The 27,572-nt window shown below is 43.5% G+C and overlaps 1 protein-coding gene across 1 annotated transcript in view; it reads left to right on the plus strand.

Annotated features, from left to right (window-relative positions):
• Window positions 1–20,738, plus strand: part of LOC147013155 (syntaxin-binding protein 1-like) — a 51,656-nt gene extending 30,918 nt beyond the window's left edge. The window contains exons 10-19 of the mRNA XM_085854773.1: window positions 368–475; window positions 1,640–1,700; window positions 1,921–1,986; window positions 3,789–3,869; window positions 7,851–7,989; window positions 8,089–8,198; window positions 9,534–9,635; window positions 11,868–11,944; window positions 19,299–19,438; window positions 19,598–20,738. Of these exons, the coding sequence (XP_085710899.1) occupies window positions 368–475; window positions 1,640–1,700; window positions 1,921–1,986; window positions 3,789–3,869; window positions 7,851–7,989; window positions 8,089–8,198; window positions 9,534–9,635; window positions 11,868–11,944; window positions 19,299–19,438; window positions 19,598–19,701 (988 nt within the window). The 3' untranslated portion in view covers window positions 19,702–20,738. The remainder of the gene's footprint in view (window positions 1–367; window positions 476–1,639; window positions 1,701–1,920; window positions 1,987–3,788; window positions 3,870–7,850; window positions 7,990–8,088; window positions 8,199–9,533; window positions 9,636–11,867; window positions 11,945–19,298; window positions 19,439–19,597) is intronic.
• Window positions 20,739–27,572: the final 6,834 nt, after the last annotated feature.

Raw genomic sequence — 27,572 nt, forward strand, 5'->3', positions numbered from 1 at the left:
AATGAGTACCAGTGTACTGGTAAGAGGGACACTGCATCAGCGGCATGGCCGCGTCCCAACCAATGATGCAACCAGCAGCCACAGGCTGCACTCTATAGAGAGAGAGAGAGAGAGTGTGACCACTCCTGATTTTCATAAATTCCAGGGTGAGCCAATGAAAAAAGCCAATAATTTACAAGGTTTGGGAAAAGCGATAATAATAGAAAACCAAGACGCCAAGGTAAACAACGAATAGCCAAGATCTTGTGAAAAAATCCGAGGAGTGGTCACACTGGGTTACCTAATCAGTCGGTGAACAACAATTGGTATTTGTGTGACATGCCAATATTTGTGTGTCATATGAGGTGTGGATTGCTTGTTGTGACAGATACGTGTCCAGCACGGCTGGTAATGGGAATACCAAAGAGGTCCCCCTCGATGACGATGACGACCTCTGGGTGCTCCTCCGCCACAAACATATTGCCGAGGTTTCCCAGTGGGTTTCCGCTGTTCTGCATTTCCCTCCTCTTATTTTCGAGGAACATTTTTTGTTTAATTATTTTCAAAATATTTTTTTTTAAATGGAAAGGGGGGTAAGGCGTGGGCGAAGGTGTTGTTAGGGTGAATAATGCAAGCACCGACCACACGCTATCCCTTGACAAGACCCTCTCACACAGACATCACAGAAACATACAATCACCCATCCATACTCAAGCTACATACAAGTCCTGCCAACATCCCTATACCCCTCTATTTCCAATACTTCCAGGTACCTATCTAATTCCAATTTAAACCGATCTGCTGTTCCTGGTGCCACTTCCTTTCCAGGGAAACCATTGCGTGCATTAACTACTCTCTGAGTAAAAGACCCCTTCCTGCTTTACTACCATCTAACTCTCCTCCTCTTTACTCTCAGGCTATGAGCCCTGGTCCTATCAATGTCTACTGTGCTGATCGAAGAACTCTTCTGCACTTATTTGGTCTAGACTCTTCATTATCTAAAACATCTCCATCATATCCCATCGTAATCACCTCCTTTCTTGTGTATAAAGCCCTGTCTCATTCAGCCGCTCCTTATCGCTGAGTCTATCTCGGCTCGGAATCAATCTAGTAGCCTTACGCTGAACCCTCTCCATGGCAGCAATGTCCTTCCCCAGATGTAGTGACCAAAATTGCACACAATATTCGAGATGGAGCCTCACAACATTCTGTATCATGTTAAAACCACCTCTTTGGATTTATAATTGATCCCCCTATGGATACAACCGAAAACCCTGTTAGCTTTCTTTACCTATACCTGCCTGCCACTGTCCTGTCTACTTACCCCCATATCTATTACCATCCCCAGATCCGACAAACAAAATCAAATTTTGCATAAACAGTTTTATCTTTCTTTTCTTTTTTTCTCCAAAAAGGACACTTATTATCCTCATAATAACAAATTTATACCATGCTTACTATATAATGAATGTTGCACAAAGTATGCTAAAAGAAGTGTACACTGATCACAGAATAATATAGCTTTATCCTGACACTCTTATGATAAATGAACCACATGACACGACGTCATCATTGTTCTATTCACTTGAAATCGATGTTTATTAATACAGTATCATTATAGAAGTGTAAATGCACACGTGATGCTTCTCCCCTTTCCCAGAGAGGTGACTCGGTCACTCAAGGAGTTCACGGCAGAAAAGAAGCTGGCAACCGGCGAGAAGGTCCGATTCGCTTAAACTTTGCATTGCAGTTTTGTTCTGTTGTTGTATCTTGATAACTTGCTTACTACTTCCGGATTATCAGCGGTGACTCGTTAACGTTGGACACTTTCAAAGCTTAGCTGGAGTGGAGGGGAAGAATACCGGACGTCGGGCTTGAATACTGTGATGGTGCACCAGACGGAGCTCAAGCGAGTTAACACTGAAATGTTTCTGCCCGTAGACAACCATGCGAGACTTGTCAGTCATGCTCAAGAAAATGCCTCAGTACCAGAAGGAGTTAAGCAAGGTAGGTGTTGAACTTGGGTTTGTGACGTCATTGCAATGCGGTTCACGAGCAGTAGAGGGATGCGTCGTCTTCCTGTCGTGTTCCCGAGGCTTATCAGGAGAGGAATATAAGGGGAAGGGTCTTCTCTCCTCTATCAGGAAAATGATTACAACTAAAACTAGAGGGGGAGCACTCGGGAGAGTGCAAAACCTCCGCCGCCAATACTGCTGGGTCACTCAAGTGAACCTGATATCCTATTCATTCAATTTGACGTCAACAGTGCTCACAGAGTTATCGTTTGCAACTTTCCCTTTTACTTTTAACTTTTACATACTCAATTCATTCGTCATAACTAGATTCCTTGAGACAGAAATTGATTTTACGTGGGCATATCCACCTGAAGTTCCAAAATCAGCCGCAATTATAGTTTTGACATGTTTTTTTTTGTTGGAAATCACTTATAACATGTAGAAATGCAAAAAAAAATCGAAATTTTGTTGAAAAAAAAGTTGCAGAATTTTTATTTTCTCTAACAATTTTTTTTTTTTGGGGGGGGGTGGAAATCACTTAAAACATGTAGAAATGTAAAATAAATAAATATTCAAATATTTTTTCAAAATGGCCGCCACAGCGGCCATATTGGATTTTGGACCAAGTCCAAAATATAATGGCATGATCCTTGGACCATACCTAATCCCGCCGCCAAGTTTCGTCGAAATCCGTCGAGGAGTTTTTTCTGTAATACTGTTCACAAACAAACAAACAAACAAACAAACAGAAAGGGATGAAAACAGTAACCTCCGATCTTCGATGGCGGAGGTTAACTAGAAAGCATCTGAAAATGCAAAGCCCCATCGCAAACCCTGCTCAAATTTCAAGTCAATCAGATCGAAATTGATGATTTTGTGACCTTGACTTTTGACCTTTTGAACTTCTTGACAGAATACAGGTTACAGTCGATGAATTGGGTCACTGACATTGATATTTTATGCAACTTTGACCTTTGACGGCCTTTTGATATTAAAAAAAAAAGAACAATTTGTTTCTAGCTTTCGATTGGTGAACCAATTCCGTGACTCGATATGCAAATTCTTTTAAAAAAAAATCCAGGTTAATCAGATGCAAATTGACCGACTCTCCTCTTCTTTACTCTTAAGGATGTGGCCCTGATCTTGTCGTTATCGATTCTGCACAAAAACTCTTCTGTATGTAATTTGTCTATTGCCTTCATCGAATTAAGCATCCACGTGTACTCCCAGGCAATGCAGAGTAAATCTTATTTTTTTGAAGTGAGCGTACACCGTCCAAGTTTCACCAAACATGTTTGTTTGCAACATGTGTTTACGTGTTCTGTCGGACAAAGTTGGCATGTTTGTATGAAATCGCCACAACTTGCAATGTACCGCATGTTGTGTGTCCTGGAACAAAAAAAAAATCCAACATCTTACATGTTAACATGACATGTCCGTGCCTCTGGCCAATGTAGCAAAAGCCATAAACGCCATCGACGAATGGATGTGCAAGCATTGGGGTGCACAAGTCGTTGTAAAGTCTAATAACGTTTACCGTGTACGGTATTACATCTAACAAATGTGGTAAACAAGCTAAATAGACAGTTAGGTCCTTTTTTGAACATTTGCTTGATCGTAATACGTACGACAACAACTATTGTTTTTACACTCTGTGACGTCATTGATGACGGCAAACTGTTGTTGTAAACCTAACTCCAAGTATATGCTATTTGTGCCGGTAATAAATGACGTTCTCATGTGCTTGAGGTGGTGTTTGTTTACCATATGCTTTCAATCATGTCCCGTCCGCAGTACTCCACACACTTGAACTTGGCTGAGGACTGCATGAAGAAATACCATGAAGGAACCGACAAGCTCTGCAAGATTGAGCAGGTTAACATCTCTCGAGCACATGTTGAACAGTAATTTAATAGGCAACAACAATAATAATAATAATAATAATAATAATAATTTGTGATATACTACCAGATTCAGTGGTATAATGGTTAGAGTGTCCACCCTGAGTCTAGGAGATCGATGGTTCAAACCGTGCCTGAGTCATAACAAAGACTATTATAAGATGATACGTGCTGCTTCCTTGTTTTATGCTCAGCAATAAAAACGATAAAGCACAGACAAACAACACTGGGAAGACAATGGCAAACGACCGAGTACAACCCTTGCCGAGAAACTGCTTTGGCAGCACCAACGCTCCGTCAATAGTACGGTACTTCAACATGAAAAAGGGAGAAGTGATTGGGCCTATCCAGCACCATGATTCTATATTAAATGGATGGATTGTTTTTATTTCCAAAAATGAAAAGGTACCGGAGGGTTGATGGAAACGTCAGACATTTCTCACGGTATTTCCCTATTACACGTACTCACCTGTCCCATCAATACTGTTGTGTACTGATCCCTTTAGGGTGGGCACGCAGCTATTTCAGGACACGTGCTTTGATGTCTTTTTCATTCTTAAACTTATTGGGCCGGCAGGATGGCCCTGGTCCCTAGAGGTATACGCACTGGCCTTCGAGCTGTCGAGCCTGGGTTACAATCCAGGGTGATTCATCAATGTGTGCGCTGTCCGTCGGATCGACGTTGAACTCGGTGTCCCGTCTGCCGGCATTGAAGATATCACAGTGTCCTTGATGAAGAGTCGGCAAGCTTTCGACGACACCCTGGCTAAGTTGCAAATTCCTGCTCCAACCAACAGATGGCACTGCATAAGTAGCACATTCACGCCCCCCCAGCACTGACACAAATCAGCAGCCATGTGCTGCACACAAACTGGAAAGTAATGTAAACTTAATGGCACCGACATGTAGTTGGAGTGGTCCAAAGAGATGAAAACCACAAGGTGACATGTCCAGACTATGGTGGATGATTCAGAACTTCTCAACCCATCTCCACTTGAATAGTAGTGGTTGCATCGACTGTGTGATGGTGAACATTATCCTGCAGTACGGTCATGCCTTGAGATGGCATACCTTTTCCACCATCTGCATATTTCTTGTCTCACTTCAATGTGTAACAAGTTGCTATCGGACTGTCCATTGATGTTTTCCCCCACTTTAAAGAAATTCCAGATCAATGAGATGATTAAGATCCCAAAAATCTCATGCCCAAATCTTTCCACATGTTGGCTGAACCTCTAATTTTTGGTGGTGGCAACCAAAAAAGTCTCAATTCCATGTTGGCTCAATTTGACTCTGATGTGAAATCACTGACCCAGATGCCATCGCACATCATATTGTTTTTCCAAAAAAAAGCTCTACCTTTCAAAGCATTCCAGAAGATCTGTTTGCAATGGCCGCACGAGTTGCCCTTGGATAAAACGTGAGGTCCTTTGGTGTCCAACTTGCATTTCAATTGAAAATTTAACTGATTGTTTCCACGCTTCCAACAATGACCTACAATCCCTCAGCGATTTCTCACTGAGTAATCCAGTGTTTCATGTTTACTTGAGTGATGGCAGTTTGGTTGCACTCAAGAATGTTCAACATCGCTCAGTAACTCACAACTATTTTTGAACATTTGAGCACACCCTCACGCCAAAGGCACACATCACCAAATTGTTTAGACGGTCATCTGTGAATTTCAGCTTGTTTGATGTTCTCCTTCAAAACGAACTAATTGATACATTTCTGTTCCATGTTGTGCATGTCCGTGTTGGCCACCATATTAGCATCAACCAGAATGCTCTGACCAGCATTGATGTCACTTCCTTTATTACTTCCTTGGGGTAGACGATGCCATTGCACAAAATTTAAGCGTTGAACTTTTTACATCTTATACAATAAATGGGTCTATACCGGGCGAAGTGGCGTGCACCTGTAATCCGGCTACTCGGAGGCTTGGGTTGGAGGATCGCTTGAGGACGGGAGCTCTGCGCTGGGCTGCTCTATGAGAGGGTGTAGGGCAGCCCGGAATCATGGCGAAACCCAATCTTTATCCCTGTGTCATAAGAGGTGACCAGGGTTGCGTCAGGAAGGGCATCCGGCGTAAAACCTGTGCCAAATCAGTATGCGGATCATAACGGATGATCCGCTGTGGTGACCCCCTAACGGGAGCAGCCGAAAGAAGAACAACATACAATAAAAGTGTCCACACCAACATAATCTTGAGTCATCCTCATAGAAAGTATAGGCCTGGTGTTGGCTTCGTGGTTAAGGTGGCTGCCTAAAGATCTTGGGGTGTTAAGTTGAAGCCCCTGTTGGGCCATTGAATTAACACCAGGTGGGGTTGAGTCAGCCTGTCATCCTTACAAGATCGGCAAAATGATCCTTACAAGATCCTTACAAGATCAGCACAGCTGTGCCCCCAGAAAGTGATACAGCCAAGCTGGCACAGGCTGCACATGAATAAATAAATAGAAAGTACGAACTCTGCTTGTTTGTTTGTTTGTTTGTTTCTAACTCCTTGCCCAGTTTTTGACCCATATCGACCAAACATGGCATGAGAGATGTCTTTCAGATGTCAGCTCATGATCTCTTGGGAGGGATGTTCATGAAAAATGTTCAAGATATCACTGAAAGTCATGAAGGTGTAATGCGCCGCTGTAAAGTGTCTGTGTAGTTGGACAACAATGTAAAATGGATTACTGGTGCTAATGAAGTGTCAAAAGTTTAAACCCTTGTGATTTACAGCAACGCACAAAACTGTAGAAACGCTCGTGTTTTTAGAGCGATGAAACATTGATGTGACAACTCCATTTCGTGAATCTTTTTTTTGAACATACCCATTGTACACCGCCATGAAGTATTGTTTAATATAAATATCCCTCGTCCCTAACTTCTCCGAGTTCATCCCTCTCGTCCTGTGTGGCATGCAGGTGCATCTGTTAGTTCAGCTCAAGGGAAGTGGAGAGCACTACCTTTTATAGACCATATTTTAGCATCCATATCCAGTTGGTCTCAGGACATTTTAGAGTCGAACACAACACGATGATTGGCATTAAACGACGACCAGACCGCTCTAGGGTAAACTGATTACTTTCTCCATCATGGAGGTCAATATTGAACGAGCTGCTTTTTTTTATCAACAATCCAACAACACGTAGAACGAGGAACGACACTCGGTAGAGCACGTACCTCCGCCAGGCTGAAGAGTTTACGTTTTGTATCCCACTGATAGGCTGGATCTGCATCCCGACCTTAACAACCCTTGTTGTTGTCTTCTTATTGTCACCGACCCAACTCTTCCACCAAGTTTTGTTCGAATCCGTCTGTAACTTTTTGAGATATCCTTCTCACAGACAGATAGATAGACCGACAGACGGGGGTTAAAACATAACCCTTATCCACCTTCTATGAAAAATTATGCCAAAACTATGTGGGGTCACTTTCAGAAACCTGAATCCTGTTCAGGTTCCTCCTGATGACTCCGTCTAGTTGCTCTTTACGTATGCGGCTTCACGGGTTCCTTCTGATGACTCCAATGCATTACTTGGTGTTCCGCTTGATTTTGTGGTGGAAGTAATGATGGAAATTTTCTTCTGGTTAGCTGTTCTTCCAGAAACGAAGAAACTAACGTCAATAAATCTTGCTGATTTCAGCCAGGCGTGAATTGCCTAGGATGTCGGTCTAAAGTCCTCATCACTTAATGACCACTGATGATTAGGTTAGATTATCTGGCACTAATTATTGAGGCTTATCGGTTGAGTTCCTCAAATGATCTCCTCGAAGTAAGTAAATTCTTTCCCAGAGATACTGTACGTTTGATATTATTGAGCAATTCTAACATTTACCAGCAATAAGATGGTCGTTGTCAAAGGGTATCTGTTTGCTGTCACTTTCTTATTCTTGAAATTGACTGATTGGATAAGTAATTAACATGTGTTGAACTGAACTGCTTCATGTCACGATGAAAAAGGACCTGGCAACAGGCGTGGACGCAGATGGTGAGAAACTTAAGGACCCGATGCGGCTCATCGTACCCGTACTGCTGGATGGAACGGTCTCCGTTCACGACAAGATCCGTGTCATCCTGCTGTACATCCTGAACAAAAATGGTAATTCTCTCCAGACGTGACAGCTTCAATTCGTATTGAGTTTACATCACTGACAAGTTGCCGTCAATTGTGAGTGCTAAGCAACGTTTGTGCCACCAGGTGTGACGGAGGAAAACCTGCAGCGGCTGATTGAGCATGCCAAAATTCCCCCGGAAGATGCTGAGATCATCACCAACATGGCTCACCTTGGTGTGCCCATCATCAGTAATGTATGCATCAAATATTCACTATACTGGAGATTATTATACCATTCTTTCCCACCAAGCTTTCCTTGAGTCTTTTATCCACAACAGCTTCCATTGATAGAGCAACTGGAAAGCAACGGGGAAAAAAAAATCCTCCATTCACCGCAATGGAAAAATGATATTGTTCAGCCAGGAGTTTAAAAACAAAAAGGCTGTCTATGAAGTACAGCCACGCTTGAGTGAGGGTGAGGGGACACTAAACCTGTCTGTTTGGCTGTTTGTCTGTGAGCAGGATATGTCAAACAAGTTGGGGACGGATTCGGACAAACTTGGTGGATAGGTTGGGTGTGTGACAAGAACAGATGGATTCGATTTTGGTGAAGATCCTAATCTCCATCCGGATCTGACCATTTTTGTGCCGAAGTCACCGGAGGCATTATGTTTTAGTGTCATCCGTCCGTACGTACGTACGTCCATGCTAATTTTCTCTGTTTTCTCAGCAATCGCTTATCCGATTGTCACTAAATTTTCATCACATGTGAAACTACTCATGTGGAATGTTTTCATGATAGTTATGACATCACAGGTCACGTTGTGTGGCATCCATGTTGGAAAAGAGGAAAAAAATTGGACCTCTGTATCTCAAAAACTGCTCCATGGAAAACATTGAAACTTGGCACATGTGAAGTACTCCCCATCGGAAACAAGTATGATTTTTTTTTTGATGATGTCATAAGCGGCTTCGTTTTGTTGTCATAATTGAATATGTAAAACGCTTTTTTCTGATCAGTATGAAAAATTTCCAGGGCTATGCATACATCTGTCTGGAATCGTTACCAGTATTTATAATTAAATACGTCCCGAGGGCTAATTTGTATTTGGCAAAAAAAATTTGATGACGTCATCGGTCACGTTGTTTGGCAGCCATATTTTTTTTGAACATAAAAGCCTTCAATAATAATGTGGGTGGAGGCATATCTGTCGACGTTGTGACGTCAAAGAGTGTCTTTCTAGTTTAAGTGATTCTTCACCATTGAGTGACGGGGCTAAAAACGATATATATAGCATGGTATTTCAAAAAGTTGTGGATGAGTTATGACAAAACTTGGTGGATGGGTTGAGTAGGTGGCAAGAACATGCCGATTCGATTTTGGTTTTGGTCCAGATCCAGATCCAGCCGATCAGTGGGATACAAATTGTAAACTGTTCAGCCTGGTGGTGGATTGCGTTTTATGGAGTGCCATTCTAGTTACACTTGTTGTTGATAGGTTGATGATAGGTGTTTTTAGAAAGAAAGGATTTGGGAAACATACTCTGTTTACGATATCACACCTTGTAATACTGTTCTGTGTTTTGTAGTCGACATCCAGGCGCCGGCGTGGACCAGAACGCCGAGAGTGGCCAGGTGAAAAGACATATCAGCTGTCGCGCTGGGTTCCTCTGCTCAAGGATATCATGCAGGCAAGTCATCCACTGCTCCTTACCCTGTGTTTGAAATAACCACCACTAGTCATTACAATAATCTGCACAATATATTGCTTCTCTCTCACTTTTTAGATCCTCGTAGAGGATCTCGAAGTCTTACTCACGTTGTTGTTCTTCATCTTCTTCTTGTGGACTTTTTTGTTTCATAGCCTACAGTTTTCATCGAAACTTCCTGAAACTTGGCGTATACATGTAAAAATACCCCGTGCAGACAGGAACCACCTCCGATTTTGAAAATTCCTCCTAGAAAAAAAAGTTATGACGTCAAAATATCTCCGCTAATGGAAATCGCCTAAAAAATTATCTCCGAAACGAGGCAAGCTTTTTGAATTTTGTTTGTGGGAATCGAACGGGGCATTAGCAGAGATGAATTACTGCACATATGATACATCACTATGACGTCATATCAATTTTTATGACGCCATTCCTGTTTTTTGACATTTTTTGTTTCACAACCCAGAGTTTTCATCGGATCTTCGTGAAAATTGCCATGTATACGCAGAAAGCCGACGCGCAGACAGTAACCATCTCGGATTTTGGAAATTCTTCCTAGAAAAAAAAGTTGACGTCATAATGTCGCCGCTAATGGAAATCGCCTATACCATTATCTCCGAAACTAGGCAAGCTGTTTGAATTTTGTTTGCGGGAATCAAGCCGGGCATTAGCACAGATCATTATTTATCGCAAACCTGATACATCACAATGACGTCATATTCGTTTTTATGACATCATCATTAAGAGGACGAGGATCTTAGCTCATTTGAGCTTGTTATTTTACTCGCCACTGTCTATGAGAAAAGCATCAAATAAATTAAGAGGTAATCATGGAATATATAATACTTTGTTTTATTTTTCGTTGTATCAATGTTGTCACCCTGCACATGTGAAGCAATAAGCGGGGTTAAGCAGTTGGTTCACTTCTGTCTGTCTGTCTTTCTGTCTACCAATGTCGGTTTATGATTGAGCAACATTACTTGATTTCAATTCAACGTTTTATTTTGAACATGGATCGGAACATGAATCGGAAAACGAACCTGTGGTTTAGCATTATTTTGGCTCTGAATTCATCCCGATCGCACATGCGCATAGAGGAGTGAGATAATGTTTTTGCTCCGTCTGCCTGTTTGGCAGTTAAACAAAATTGACAATCATTCCAAACAGGAATCTTAGTGTCTAAATACGTCATAAAGGACACAAACAACAGGCACAGTTAACTAATGTAACGTGGTAAATAAGGTGGTATAAAAGGCGATGCATCAACGGCGGTAAACTTCCAAATTTTTTTTCTACGACCTTTAAAATCTTTATTTTATTTCAATTTAATTATACGAGTGCGTGGCCATACGTGCAAATTAAAAACTTAAAAAATTAAGAAAAAATTCAAACCGCGTGTCAGAAACAACAACCGCACAGGCCATTCCTTCGCTCTCGCGTGCCCGTACGTGCGTGGCCGTACGTGTGTGACTGTAAATGCAAAAAAAAAACTTTCAAACAACTACACAGGCCGTTCCTTCGCTCTCGTAAATGACTACTGGATTGGGGCATTGTGTTTATCTATAAATGCGCATAAGAAATCAAGAAATTATTAGAATACAGTAAGTCATCACTATCCGGAAGTCCGTACGTTGTAACTCGTAATGGGGAACATGGCTGAGGATCTCTTTCCCAATGGCCACGCCTACGCAGCAACGTGTCCTGTCATTGGTAACTAAATGGCGCCTTTTCCCCCATCGGCCACGCCTACGCAGCAACATGTCCTGTGATTGGTTTGGTAAATAAATGGCCATAACTTGGGAAGCACTTGTCCGATTAATATCAACCCTTGAAAAGGCACATCCTCAGGTCCCCAGCAATATAGCTGGCAAGTTTCAATTAGATCGGACCGGTGGTTGTCGAGAAACAGCGGTCACACACACACACACACACACACACACACACACACACACACACACACACACACACACACATTGCTGGAATTATAGATAGATACTTGAACACTGTAGAATACAAGTCGCCTTTTTGACATTTTCAAACCCCCTATCATTTAGCGCTACTTGGACAAAATTTTACGGCATTTTATGTCATCACGACCAATGGAATTTTCTGCTCGTGGACCCCCACCCCTGTCCTTGTTTCTCAAGACAGCATGGGTTAATGTGTTCTATGAACTTTCTCGTTGTTACTGTTATTGTTAATTTCTTCGTTCAGGATGCCATCGAGGACAAGCTGGACGCTCGACAGTGGCCCTTTGTGTCACGTAGTACTGCAGGAGGAGCTGCTGGAAGGTAAGTTATGTCCACTGTTAAAAGGCGTGACATGTATTTTAATTTTTTTAATTGATATTGAAAATATTTAATAGTGCCAAAGCAATTTTGCATTATTGAAACTTCTATCATCATCATACTAACAAACAGCAATTCCTTATGTAAACTGTTTTTTTTTTTTGTTTCTACTGTACATTCCGGTCATCGAGCTCTCTTCGCGATGACATCACATTTTATGGAGCTTGAAGCATACTGATCTGATTCGCATGACACGGATTGTTTGAATGAAAATCAATGGATAATGCTGCAGACAGAATGGAATTATTCGGTGAATATTCAAGCTTGTCTCGACATATCAGTATTCCTCAAGTCCTGACAGGATAGTGCAAAGGGAGCGCACTTGAACGTTGAAGGGAGGCGAGTTATCGCCACACTCTGAACAAATTACAAATTCCTGCTCTAACCTTCAGGGGGCACTGCATCAGCTACACAGCTATGCAGTGATGCAAAAGCACCGGCAGTAATGCCAACCCACGGCCATGTCTTGTACCTGAGAGAAGATAAGTATGTCCTTTGAGGATTTAGTAAGTCAGGTCAGGTCAGGTATGGGAGCATGTGCCAGAACAGCGCGTCGCTGCGTCCACTTTCCGCCGGTACTCCAGGGGCCTCCGTCTGGCCATCCCCCAGGCAGAGGCCAGGCCCATCCCCATCTCCTTGAGATGATGGTCAACCTGTTGCAACCATGAGGCACGTGGTCGGCCCACTGGCCTCCTCCACTCATGAGACTCCCTCGCTGAGAGAATCTGGTGAGCAGGATCAGAGTCAGGAAAACGAGCCACATGTCCATACAGCCGCAACTGATGCTCACGGACTATGCAGGTAACAAATCTCATCCGAGTCTCTCTCAGCAACCGCTCGTTGGACACAAAATCCGACCAGCGATAGCCAAGGATTCTCCGAAGAGACCTGGTACCAAAGGAATTTCGTCTCCGTCTCAGATCCTTGGTCAGAGTCCAAGTCTCGCACCCATAGAGCAAGACTGGAAGTACCAAGGACCTGAAAACTCGGACTTTCGTCCTCCCGCACAGGTACCGGCAGCGCCACACCCCATGATCCAGTGAATCCATGACTCCCCAGGCCCGACCCAGACGTCTATTGACCTCTGACTCGCAGCCAGCAGAGACATGAATATCACTGCCAAGGTAAGTGAATCTCTCCACGACCTCAACATCCTCACCACAAACAGACACAGACAGGACAGCAGCATCCAAGATGTCACCGAAAGCCTGGATCTTAGTTTTGACCCAAGAAACCCGTAATCCCAACGGCTCCGACTCCTCATTCAGCACCTCGAGGGCCCCCAAGAGGATGTCTAAAGTCTCCGCAAAGATGACTGCATCATCTGCAAAGTCAAGGTCCGAGATCTTGACATTCCCAAATGACGCACCGCAACTTGATCTCTCCGACATCCTCCCTAGAATCCAGTCCATACAAGTGCTGAAAAGTGTGGGGGCAAGTACACATCCCTGACGAACTCCAGTAACAACTGGAAATAAGTCAGAGATGGTACCACCACACTTCACAGCACTCTCAGTACCAGAGTAGAGTTCAGACATCAGATCGATCAGTTTTGGTGGCACCCCACGAAGACCAAGAATCCTCCAGAGGACATCCCGATTCACTGAATCGAACGCTTTACAGAGATCAACATAGGCTGCAAGCAGCCCCTGCCGAAACTCTCTTCTGCGTTCGGTGAGGACACGAAGTGCAAGGATACGGTCAATCGTTGACCTCTTTGGTGTAAAGCCTGACTGCTCTGGACGCTGGTGCTCAAGCAGATGGTGGCGAACCCTATCGAGAATTATCCGAGCAAAGACCTTGCCCGGCACTGAGAGCAGCGTCACCCCTCGGTAGTTGTTGCAGTCTTGGCGATCACCCTTCCCTTTCCAGAGAGGGACAACAAGGCCCCTCTTCCAGTCAGTTGGGATGATGCCTGTGTTCCAGGCAGAGCACAAAACTGCATGCAACGACACGAGTGCAGCATTTCCACCAACCTTGAGAAGTTCGGCATGGATGCCACAGATCCCTGGAGCTTTGCCCCGTTTCAACTGGTTCACCGCAGCCCGTGTTTCCACAAGCGTAGGTGGACCACAGTTGATTCGAGGGTCAGCAACAGGGATTGTAACACCCTTGACGTCCAACTCGACAGTTGGGGGATCAGCCTGGTACAACCGCTCAAAGTAACCGGCCCAGCGGGCCTTCACTTCAGACTCCTCTGTCAAGAGCCTACCACTCTCTGCTCGAACTGTAGTGCTCTGAGGGATGGGCTTGGATGAACGTAATGCGCGAATTCCTCTGTAAGCGGGACGAGAATCACCTGTCCACAGGTGATGCTCTATCCCCTCACAGATTCCTCGCACATAGGCCTCCTTGTCCACCCTCAGTGCACGTACAGTTTTACGCCTCAGCTCCCTGAACAGCTCAGCTCTACCATTCAGCCTGGCCCTGCGACTCTGGTCAATGGTATCCAGTGTCCCTTGAGAGACAAAATTCTTCTTTGCCCTGCGGTGAGCTCCAAGGCATCCACCGGCAACATCGAGGACGGTGGTCTTGAAGGCGCTCCACAACTCTTCAGGACCCCCCAAAGCACCCAGACCCCCCAAGTGTCCACTCAGCCTCTTCGCAAACTCCTCAGCTACTCTCTCATCCCTGAGCTTGGCAACATCCAGCCTCGGCTGGGATGGTACCATTCTCCAGGATTTAAGGTGCAGCTTTAGAGTTGCTACAACAAGCCTGTGGTCATTATTGAGGAACTGAGCACTCCGGTAGACCCTGCAGTTCTGGATCATCCTCCAACGACCGTCAATGAGGACATGGTCAATCTCCTTTGCCACACCGCCAGCGTTGGAATACCAAGTCCAGCGATGAGCTTGTGGGCGCTGAAACCATGAACCAGCCACAAGTCCATGACTTCTTGCAAAGTCAAGGAACTTAGTGCCATTCTGGTTCATAGTTCCTGACCCATGGGGACCAACACACACCTCATAACCGTCCCTATCAGTTCCAGTCGATGCATTGAAATCCCCCAAGACTAGAAGTGTATCTCGTCTGGGGCACTGATCAACCACAGACTCGAGTGTGGCGTAGAATGCATCCTTCACGGTGAGATCACTCGCCTCAGTCGGAGCATAAACAGAGACCAGGGAAATGACACCTAAGGAGTGACGAATCCTTAATCTCATAATACGCTCGTTGACCGGTGTTACCTCAATTATCATTGGGGTCAGCTTATTGGACACAGCTACAGCAACTCCTTGGGTATGGTAACCATCAGAGCGACCAGACCAATAGTAGGTGTAACCACCCACCATTATCTCGCCGCAATCCGGTCTCCGAACCTCAGAGAGAGCTGCAATCCCGATGTCCAAACGCTTGAGCTCAGATGATAATAGAGACAGGTGATCATCCTCTCTATTTAGTCAGTAAGTTTAGTATCTATTAGTAAGTCGATTTTATTGAATGGCAAGGGAATTAGGTTGGGATGACAGTGATGCCCGCGATGCTGATTCAGATGAAACAACGATAATGGCAACAAACGTTTTACGACCATTTTCCCATTTTTCAGGTGGTTGGTCAAGTGATGATATTCCTCCAGACAAATCTATCCATTGCATCAGTTTCATGCAAACCCAAACATTCCATACCATTCTTCACATTTTCAATACACTTTTCAATCCATTTCTTTCTTTCAGAGACAATCCAATCGTCCATCGTAACAACTCAAATGCCAATTCAGATGAAAATGCCAGTGAATATACTTTGGGACAGTTGTACCGTGTTTACAATTAAATACATGACTTTCTTAATGACGTCACGAGGCCTTTGCGCATTCGATCTGTGTGTGTTTACAGTGAGGGTTCTGCTCACTGGGCAATTTTAACCTTACTGGCACAAAATATGCAATTCAAATTGTCTTTTTAAACATAATTTTCAGCATTTAGATGAAAGAGTGGCAATTTCAATATGGTCAGCCATAATTGTCCTGTTTCTGAATGCAAATCGGACTCACAGAAATATAGGAAATACAGTTAACCCTTAAATATCGTTGGGGTTATGTTGCGAGAAAATGCTGCGATATTAAAAAACCACAATAGTTAAAACCAATTTCCTACTGGAATCAGGGGGTTAGGTTCCTGGGCTCCGACAAAAAAAATTGGAGGAGCGTGGATGGCAGCCAAAAATAAACACATCACAATTGAAACTAGAACGACACTCGGTAGAGTGAATTCCTCTACCAGGCTGAACAGTTTACGCTTTATATCCCACTGATCGGCCGGATCTGGATCCAGACCTGAACCAAAATCGAATCGGCGTGTTCTTGTCACACAACCAACTCATCCTCTTGGTTTTGTCATAACTCATCCGTAACTTTTTGAGATATCCTATTCACAGACAGACAGACAGACAGGGGTGAAAACATAACCTCCGTCCACCTTCAGGAATAAATATACTTCACTTTATGATGAAGTCTCCTGCTGCGTTGAAGCAGATCAAACATTAAAAAGCAGAATAAACATTCAAATACAAATGAAATGTTCAGAAGCAATGAGACTTGCTGCTCGTCCCAACCAAATTTCTCCCATATTAGTCTCCTAAATCGTTTTATTTTGTAATCTGATGATGTATTTATTTTATAAATAGTTCCACGGCTTTGTAACCCAGTGAATAAATAAAATAGCCCTGCGGGGGACTCACTTATTTCCCAAACATGTGGGGTGAAAATGAGGGATTAGGGGTAAGGGACCATGGCCTCTCTTCCTGAAGTAGTACGGTCTTTGGGAGCACAACTTTTACCTCCTTTATACCTCCTTTAAATGGGTAGATCCAGATGGGGAGCACAACCCCATGAGACCTTTCTGTCCTGATACATTGTACTAAATTTGGACTGTATCGCTTCGGTAGTTGTGGAGAAGAAGTTGTTTCAGTGAAAATGAGGGAATCGGGGAGGGGTCCTGTGGCCCCCTTTCTGGTGGAGATATGGCCATGAGGAGCACAACTTAAGGTTTGGGCATGGTCCCAAGTCTTCTTGGCGAGTTTGGTCTAGATCTGTCTGGTGGTTTCTGAGACGAAGATTTTTGAATAAAATACCAATATTTGTGGCAAAACACCCCTTTCACCCCCCACTATAGGGGGCACATCTGGATGGGGAGCACAACCCCATGAGACCTTGATGCCATGATGCATTGTACCAAATTTGGTCCACATCGGTCAGGTAGTTTGTGAGGAGAAGATGTTTTAGTCAAATGTTAACATAGTCCGGATGGACGGCTAGACACCGGGACCCACTCGATAAGTTTATTTCAGAGAAATAACCTAAAAATTAAAAAGAATCACTTTTGTCTGTCATTTTACACTTCGACACCATTCCATTATTAACAGCGCACAAGAAACAACAAAAGGCTCGTGATGCGAGATAACCATCACAGCTCAGCTAAAAATCCTTATTGGTCGAAATGAAGCCCCGCGTTAACAAAATCGAAACACAAAAAGGTTTCTGCGATGGGTCAAAACCCGCAATATTCAAACCCGCGATATTTAAGGGTTTACCGTATATTTGTGGATGAGACCGAGAGCTGTTGATTTCCTATTATTTCCTGTTAATACAATTTGTGGCCATAGTGAATATATAACACAAACAAGGACAAATGTGTCCAAGAGCCGCGTCCTAAAGGCAATAACAACAACAACTTCCGATATTTCGTCACGTGCCTTGATGGAGCCAATAGCGAGGCCCATCATGGAGGCTCCTGTTCATGACGAGAAAACCGTCTATTTACGAAATTACAACACATTAAATAGAATAATCTTTAAATAGAAACGTGAACTTTTCGAAACTTTAAAGCAAATATCCGAATATATTTAAAAGTTGATGACTGACGCTCTCAAAAGGCACCATCTATGTGAGGATGTGTAGAGGTGTTTAGTATTTAAGGAGATCCGGATCCTGTATATAAAAGAGCAGTTCCTAAAGGTTTTGGCTTCACCAGAACAACAACAACAACAACAACAACAACAACAACAACAACAACAACAACAACAACAACGCGGAGCTCTCTTCGAGACACGGCTAAAAACACACACACACGGATACTTCAACTTTTAGCAATAGATGCAAAAATCTCATATAATTTATTTTGTGACCCTAGAACGAAACAAACAATATACTTATAACATCCCTCACAACTCCCATAGCTCCGACCTTCCCCCTCTCTTCCCAACATGATTAATAATAAATATCATCCATTTAAACTTACCTGTACATTCATAAACCCCAGATACGTCCTTCCCATCAGTGTTCAGAAGCACCTAATCCAGATACACAGTCCTTTCAATGGTCGCGATCCGTCGGGGGTTTGTGTAGCACACGCCCGTCTACTTGGGCCTTGCACCAGCCCATGTGGTCGGGAGTTTGCCGTACGAGCAGCTTCCCATATGGCGAGCTAAGAAATTTCTCCAACTCTTTTGTTGTTCAAAGGCACAGCCCTTTCTCTCAGGTACCTTTCCAAGTATTTTCAGCTTATTTTCGAATCTTTGTGAGACATTTTGAGCAACAATCCTTATCTATGACACACGGACACACAACGTATATACTTTATGATGCCCTGAATGCCGCTGTTTCCTGGGGTTTCTTTGCATGCATGCCCATCATTCTGGGACAGAATATATCATTTTGAAAGTCCCATGTTAAAAATCAACAGATTCCTTTATGACGGTTCATAAGTAATTAACTCTACAAAATTGTCTGACCTCCCTGAGTTAGAGGCGGTGTCTGTCCTGTCAGAAAAGCCATCGTAAACACCGTCAGAAACACAAGGGCTTCTGGTATATCTTAGACTTTCCACCTTCCCTTCTACTGTCTTTCCCTCCACTCTGCCATAGACATGCTTTTCCATACGCATCAAAGTAAAACAACATAGATGCTCCAGCATACACACGTAGCGGGGCGATAATTAATACATGCCCTGCAGGCTGAAAACAATTTGTGGTGAAATGAACGGCTCGAATGACATCATAATGTCATAATGACATAATGGAGTCCTCTCTTGGTGGTTTTAGTGCTTGTAGTCTTGATTATCGTCAGTGTTGTACGTGTCATGTACCTGTACCTCAAAATGTCTCACATGACATTTAAGGACTACCTCAAAGAGCTTTCAATAACATTTCTACTCAACTAGTTTCGCAAAGTCTTAGAGGAGGAGAATAAATCCAAAACCTTTAAGAATTACTTTGAAGACCTTTGTTGAGCGTTCCTACTTTATGGCCATTTTCCTTCTTTCCTATGACCCCTGAACTCTTACCTCTTTGACCCCTCCAGTGGAAGAATGTACGGCCGCTGGCATGAAGGCCGCAGCGGTCCACGACTGTTGCTCTTTGTACTCGGTGGAGCAACCTATGCAGAAACGCGTTGCGCTTACGAGGTCACCGCAACGAATGGAAACTGGGAGGTCCTCATGGGTGGGTTTTTATCCTTTACATTTTATTTCAATCAAAATAACACTCTCATTACGAGTCTTACCATCACACCGCTTGCCTTTTCTTATACACCTCCTGGCAAATGTAATACTGTACTGACCTTGATTTCTCTTATCCATGTATCCCTACGCTCCTCATCAGGATCCACCCACTTGATGACCCCCAAGGATCTGATAACCGATCTTCGACACCCAGATTTTAGGCAAGGAAGTCGAGTTGGCTTTTCAGACTCGAGTCAGGCATAACCTCCCACTAACTTTGCACAATGGACATCCAAGTCCTGGTCATTTGCCGAGGCCTAAGTGCAAGCTTCAACTGAAGCATTGTCTGTCTTTCCTTACATTCCTGCATTTCAATATTTTAACGCAAGAGATGCTGCTTCCACCCATTCCCCCTTCCTCCACTCCCCCCAAAAAACTTCAACTCAATGCCAGGTCTTACAGCTTTAACCCCAAAATGCATATCTGTTTACCTTAGAATAACCTCAGATTTAGCTCCAATTTTTCAATGAGTTTCACAACTCCATGTGAGGAGGAACTCAGCATCAATGTTCTTCTCATCTGCTCATGTGACACGCACCCCTTTTATTTTTGAGCATGGCAGTAAGCACATCATGGTACTTCAGACCAAATGGGCTGCATCACCAATTCAGGAGTTACAAGTACGACAAGTGGTGGAAAAGCCAATTTTAGAATTATGCGGGCTTCCTGCATGCCTCCTGTTACATGTTTTCCAGCATGCTCGTTGTACACCTGTGCTTGTCTTAGAGTGTCTTTCAACCTCTGTCCACATACCATCCTCGAGTATTCCCTGAGCTATGCAAACGTGAGCAGGCTGGGAAGAGTGCTGGACCTGTAGAGAAAAGATTTTACTTGTTAGTCTGTCCTGCTCTTTTAGAATTTTGTGACATGTTGCTGTGCACTTGTCACGGCATGTTTATTTCATATTGAGGCATGTTTGCACCACACAATCTGTCAACCGTAAGCTTTAGCCCGCGTTTGTGAAAGATATTCCGTTTCCAAAGTGATTGTCCTCTTGACCGTGCATTTCACCAGCTGAGAGCCATGTTGCTAAACTCGAAAAGGGACACCCTTCACTGCTTGAAGTTCTGGCCTTTCTCTTGACCTATCCATTCATAAAGCTCCTTCCTGGATACATCAAACGGCATGCTGAGACAAGGAAGGTTTGTAGATGTTGAATGAATAGGTGTGTTTGCGTGACCTGGTCACTGAAATGCATGGATGCCTGTCTGCAGGAAATAAAGCATGGACCCTGCAAAAGCTTCCTTATTCTTGTCTACTTTCCTGAACTCGTGATAGGATGTTGACGCAGATGATGAAAGTGCTGCGATGTGCAGGGTGGCCCAAGAAATGTTGACGGTTTCCTTTTTTTCTTTGCAGTTTAGTGATCAGTCATTTATGCAGCGTAAATCCCATCGGCTATCACGAGAATGTTGCGGAAAAAAATTGCTTGGTGCCTTTATGGAGACAACGACTGAAGGTAATCCCGATCATAGAACGGAGGAGTTGGAGAATATATGAGTTCCCTTCCAAGGAACTTCAAGGCACGAGGAGGTCATCCAGCCCATCAGGTTTACACGATGTTTGTTTGTTTGTGCTCTATCCTTTTTAAACGCTGATTGTCAAGCAAGATAGCAGCATGTACCATTTTTTTTTAAGCCTTTGGTATGACTCTGCCGGAAACGGGTCCGTACCGGCAACTTCCCAAACTCGGAGCCAAGACTTTGACCATGATGCTACCAAGAATGCTACTATTCACTGAGATTCGGTGTGTGACTGATGAAACTACGTCTCGGTGCTTTGGTTGCACGGATAAGAAAGCACCGATTAGAAAATTTTTCGACTTCATTCATAATTTAAGAGGACGTCAGTTTGCTTGAACTGAAGAGGCATCGGGCAACTTCAAGGTTTGTCAACTCAACTCATCCACCAAGGTTTGTCATAATTCATCCATAACTTCTTAAGACACCGTATTATATCGTTTTTGGCCCTATATCTCAATGGTGAGGAATCACTGAAAAATTTCTCGAATCCAGATCCAGATCTTCACCAAATCGAATCGTTTTGTCCTTGTCACACACCCAACCTGCCCACCAAATTCCGGCCAAATCCGTGTTTTTGAGAAATCATTCTCATTGATAGACAAACAGACAAGGGTGAAAACGTAACCTTCGGTGGAGGAGGTAAATAAATAAATGTATTTTGTCCCCCACCCCTCCGACGGTCGGAGACTGGGGACATTAAAATGAGCTCTGTCCGACCGACAGATCGTCCGTCCATGTCCTTGTGTTTACGCGATATTTCAAAAATCGCTGAACATTTTGCTTTCATATTGCAGATATCTATTCCTCTTGACATGATCTCAACCTGATTAGATCAGGCTGTGATTGGCTGAATTATATTGTCATGAAAACCATCTTTGTGACTTGGCTTGTGTTCACGATATTTAAAAGACCGTTCAAGATTTTGCTTTCATGTTACACAGATCTATACACAGATACCGCCTCTTAAAATGAACACATTTAATTAAAATAGACAAATATTTACAAAGGACAATAATTCAAAAGGTAATGATAATAACCTGAAATAAATAAATCCGAAAGTAAAAAATTTTATCCTAAAGCTGGGGAAGCTTATTCTTCAACCCTAGTTAATTAACACAACACCACTCCACCCCCCACCCCCGTGTGGTGACACTTAACACTTAGGCTCACAGTTTCTCTCCTTAATTACATTGAGATTCTTCTGACACGTCCACGGACCAAACTACTCTATTCAATCCTAAATTCCCTGTTAAATTCCTCCATCTGCCCCCACTACTGTAACGATATATATATATATATATATATATATATATATATATATATATACATATATATATATATATATATATATATATGTATATATATGTATATATATATATATATATATATATATATATATATGTATATATATATATACATATACATATATATATATATATATATATATATTTATTGTTGCGGTGACGGGTACTGAGACACCAGTTTGTCACTCAGGGGGATTTAATCCCCGGTTGTCCTCGGTTGAGCCGGACCTAGGACCAACGCTCACAATTAACGTTGCGGTACGGTGGGTTGTTTTAAAACCACGAACACCACCCAGTCAACCACGAGTTCCAGTGTCCACCGTCTAATTATTCTGTTTAACTCGAGGTCACGTGGTTACCTGAGCGGGGAGCACGCCCTCAGCAAAGCACCAATATTATCTGATTAGATTTTAATTATGGCGGACGAGCGTTTTAACTGCTGGTGTGTGCCGACGATTTTTTGGTCAAATCTGTGGTAATTACCTCCCAGTCTATCTCTGATCGGACAATGCTAGACCAATGGAAGGAAAGGACAAACACGGACAGGTTGGAAATCGACAAATGAATTATTAATAATAAAATAAATAAATAAATAAAAATAACTTTTTATTTGCTGAGCTAAATAAAGAATGAATTTCCAAGCAAAATCAATCAAAATGCCAGGAAAGAGACAAAGAGCAGATGCTTATCAGGGGTTGACTTGCAGCTAAACACAGACATGGGTACCCAGAAGATCATTCGGGGGGAGGGAAGAATCGTCTCGCTCATCAGAAAGTCGTCCGTGAAGCAAAAACATCCCGAAATGTGTGCATGCGTGTCACGTCCATTGCCAGCACCCAGCCTTGCCGCGCACCCTCTCGCGAACAGCCTTGAATGCCAGTCGACGCCTGGAGGGACCGGGATCATCCGTCGCGGGTTTAGACCCTGGTGTTGTTGGTGACCGACTCGTGCCTCACTTGGCGGCGCTGCTCACACCCACACGCGCACCACACGCTCGCTTGCTGAAGCACTGGGAAGGACGAATTGCCTCGTTGTTGGTGCTGGTCAGACACCCGCTTCTTGCTCGCTTCTCAAGCTTACTTCTCGTTCTCCTCTCCCTCCCTGGCTTTCTTTTACTCCGCTTTCTTTTGCCCCACTTTTTTCTGTCCTGCTTTTCTCCTCTCGCTTTTCTCCTCACGCATTTTCTCTTCACAGAACTTACCTCCCGTTCGCTTTATATCTTCAGGCCGTCTCCACGGGGTGCCCTCCGCCCCAAGCTCACCCCGCCCCACTGGCGCGCGGTTCCCATGACGACCCGTGTGCTCTCAAAAAAGGTGGGCGTCGGAGCTCACAAAATCTTTCCACTGAGGAAGAATGGGGGAGGGCTTCAGAGCTCGTGAAAGAAATGTGTGTAAACCTGTCTGCCGTAAAGAAAAAAGCTTCCCATAAGAGAGGGGATCCATCCTTTACCCTTCTCAATGCATTTAAGGAAATAACTGTCAGAGCACAAAATATATTTGGCTGATTGGGTTCAAAGCACAAAATATATTTGGCTGACCTCCCCCACCATTCACCCCCCCCCCAGCACCATCCACCCCATCCCCCTCACATTCCCCCATCCCTCCATAATGCCCAATCCATCATCACCCTCACTAACCTACACCCAGCATTCCCCCTTCCTCCTCCTTCACTCTTTGAGAAAGAAGGCGTCATCAAAGATACCTATGCCTCTGCAGCGACGTGTGATGTTGCATGCGAAGTGTGCTGATCCACGCTAGTTCTGTCAATAACATTATAAGAAATTTGGCAATTGTTAAGGAACTCGTAAGCATGCGAGAACGTGGTTACGCAAATAATGGTGAGAACATTGAATGGCGATGAATAGCTGTCTGGAAGGGTGTGATAGGACAACCTCAGGAAGATGGATCGACAAATAAAAAGGAATGTTAATAATGGAGTGGAGGTGAGCATGCCGTTTGGACTGGAGAAAAGAATGGGTTACTGAAAGTGAAAGTGCCACCTGATAAGTCAGAGACAGCTAGTTTCGAGGGTGGCAGGTGTGGCAGCAAGGTGGGGGGGAAGATGAAGGATTGTAGAGGCGGGAGGAGTGACACCAGAAGCTTGAATGACAATGACAACTCGGTTATTTAATCATCTAAATACAACTCCCTCAATTAAAAATGGCTTTTACCCTGCTCATGACCTGAGAACCCAAACATCCCCTAAAATGCTCATCATGGCCTTTTCGGCTAACGATTGTGTCTCTAAATCCTTAATGGCTGAAGGTCCATTGTGACATCAGTGCATTGATTCACAGCTCATTCAGAAACTCCAACTCTCCCTGTTTTCCAAGAGTTCTTCAGATTTTTCTGAGCTTCTTGATAAAATCTACCTGGTAAAACCTTTGTTAAAATTCTCGGTTGCACAAAGACCCCGATTATATATCGGCCACTTCCATGCTCGCCACTGTCTTTACTCGATGTCACGTTCAAAGCCCTGTGTTTGGTTTGATCATTTCATGGGCCACTCGAGGCCAATCAAAGTGTTCGATTTTTGACCACTCTTACTTCATGTGAAATTTGCTAATGTGTTCTTCAAACAGGTCTAGAAACGTCAACAAAGAAGCAAACCAGCGAAGAATGAAGAAAGCGTTTCATTACGAGCATATAATGATCACGACCCCAATAGTTTCCCGGTAATGCCGAGAGCAAAAGTTTGCACTACGCAGGCCATAAGATTGCATTTAACCTTATATCATTTTTTTTATGAACGATGCAATATTGGGGATTCCATTAAGAGCATCTCCATTAAGGTTCCACACATTCTTTCTGGTTCCACACATTATTTCTGGGAAATTTCCCAGGTTTTATCTACTTGCCATTGAAATTTCCCAGATTTTATACACCTGCAAAAAAAAAAAATCCTTTTTTTTTTTTTAGCTTATCAGGAATTTAAATTCCAGATAAGGTATTTACATCACGCGCTGTCCGTCTCCTATTTCGACTTCTCCGGCCGAACCGCTGGGCCAATCCGGCTGATATTTGGCGGCAAGGTTCCTCTCCTGACTGGTAACAGGGATTGCAAAGCTCATTCCAGTCACGTGACTTTATTCAGTCAAAATAGCCAACTTAGTAAATTTCTTCAAAAATGTTCTTCCCCAGCCCACCAGTCCGAATGCTACCAAATTTGGGTTACAACATTAGGCCAGGGTAGGGATGTTAAATTGCGGAGGCTATGCCGATCACGTGACCTGAAGTGTGTCAAAATGGCCGACTTTGTCAATTTTGGGGAAAATCACCTAAATTCCTTCAAAAAAACATCCTTCCAGACCCACCAGTCAGGATGCTACCAAATTTGGTTACAACATTAGGCCAGGGTAGGGATGTTAAATTGCGGAGGCTATACCGATCACGTGACCTGAAGTGTGTCAAAATGGCTGATTTGTCAATTTTGGGGAAAATCACCTAAATTCCTTCAAAAATGTTCTTCCCCAGCCCACCAGTCCGAATGCTACCAAATTTGGGTTACAACATTAGGCCAGGGTCGGGATGTTAAATTGTGGAGGCTATACCGATCACGTGACCTGAAGTGTGTCAAAATGGCTGATTTGTCAATTTTGGGGAAAATCACCTAAATTCCTTCAAAAATGTTCTTCCCCAGCCCACCAGTCCAAATGCTACCAAATTTGGGTTGCAACATTAGGCCAGGGTAGGGATGTTAAATTGCGGAGGCTATGCCGATCACGTGACCTGAAGTGTGTCAAAATGGCTGACTTTGTCAATTTTGGGGAAAATCACCTAAATTCCTTCAAAAAAACATCCTTCCAGACCCACCAGTCAGGATGCTACCAAATTTGGTTGCAACATTAGGCCAGGGTAGGGATGTTAAATTGCAGGGGCTATGCCGATCACGTGACCTGAAGTGTGTCAAAATGGCCGACTTTGTCAATTTTGGGGAAAATCACCTAAATTCCTTCAAAAAAACATCCTTCCAGACCCACCAGTCAGGATGCTACCAAATTTGGTTACAACATTAGGCCAGGGTAGGGATGTTAAATTGCAGGGGCTATGCCGATCACGTGACCTGAAGTGTGTCAAAATGGCCGATTTGTCAATTTTGGAGAAAATCACCTAAATTCCTTCAAAAATGTTCTTCCCCAGCCCACCAGTCCGAATGCTACCAAATTTTGGTTACAACATTAGGCCAGGGTCGGGATGTTAAATTGTGGAGGCTATACCGATCACGTGACCTGAAGTGTGTCAAAATGGCTGATTTGTCAATTTTGGGGAAACTCACCTAAATTCCTTCAAAAATGTTCTTCCCCAGCCCACCAGTCCAAATGCTACCAAATTTGGGTTACAACATTAGGCCAGGGTAGGGATGTTAAATTGCGGAGGCTATGCCGATCACGTGACCTGAAGTGTGTCAAAATGGCTGACTTTGTCAATTTTGGGGAAAATCACCTAAATTCCTTCAAAAAAACATCCTTCCAGACCCACCAGTCAGGATGCTACCAAATTTGGTTGCAACATTAGGCCAGGGTAGGGATGTTAAATTGCAGGGGCTATGCCGATCACGTGACCTGAAGTGTGTCAAAATGGCCGACTTTGTCAATTTTGGGGAAAATCACCTAAATTCCTTCAAAAAAACATCCTTCCAGACCCACCAGTCAGGATGCTACCAAATTTGGTTACAACATTAGGCCAGGGTAGGGATGTTAAATTGCAGGGGCTATGCCGATCACGTGACCTGAAGTGTGTCAAAATGGCCGACTTTGTCAATTTTGGGGAAAATCACCTAAATTCCTTCAAAAAAACATCCTTCCAGACCCACCAGTCAGGATGCTACCAAATTTGGTTACAACATTAGGCCAGGGTAGGGATGTTAAATTGCGGAGGCTATACCGATCACGTGACCTGAAGTGTGTCAAAATGGCCGACTTTGTCAATTTTGGGGAAAATCACCTAAATTCCTTCAAAAATGTTCTTCCCCAGCCCACCAGTCCGAATGCTACCAAATTTGGGTTACAACATTAGGCCAGGGTCGGGATGTTAAATTGTGGAGGCTATGCCGATCACGTGACCTGAAGTGTGTCAAAATGGCCGACTTTGTCAATTTTGGGGAAAATCACCTAAATTCCTTCAAAAATATTCTTCTTCAGACCCACCAGTCAGGATGCTACCAAATTTGGTTACAGAATTAGACCAGGGCCCAGATAAGCTGCAGGTTCAGTGGTCCTGTTTTTTTTTTTTTCTATTGTGGTATTTTT

This window comes from Eptatretus burgeri, chromosome 14, assembly GCF_056783735.1.
Source record: "Eptatretus burgeri isolate ZD-2024b chromosome 14, Ebu_testis_v1, whole genome shotgun sequence".
Lineage (NCBI taxonomy): Eukaryota > Metazoa > Chordata > Myxini > Myxiniformes > Myxinidae > Eptatretus > Eptatretus burgeri.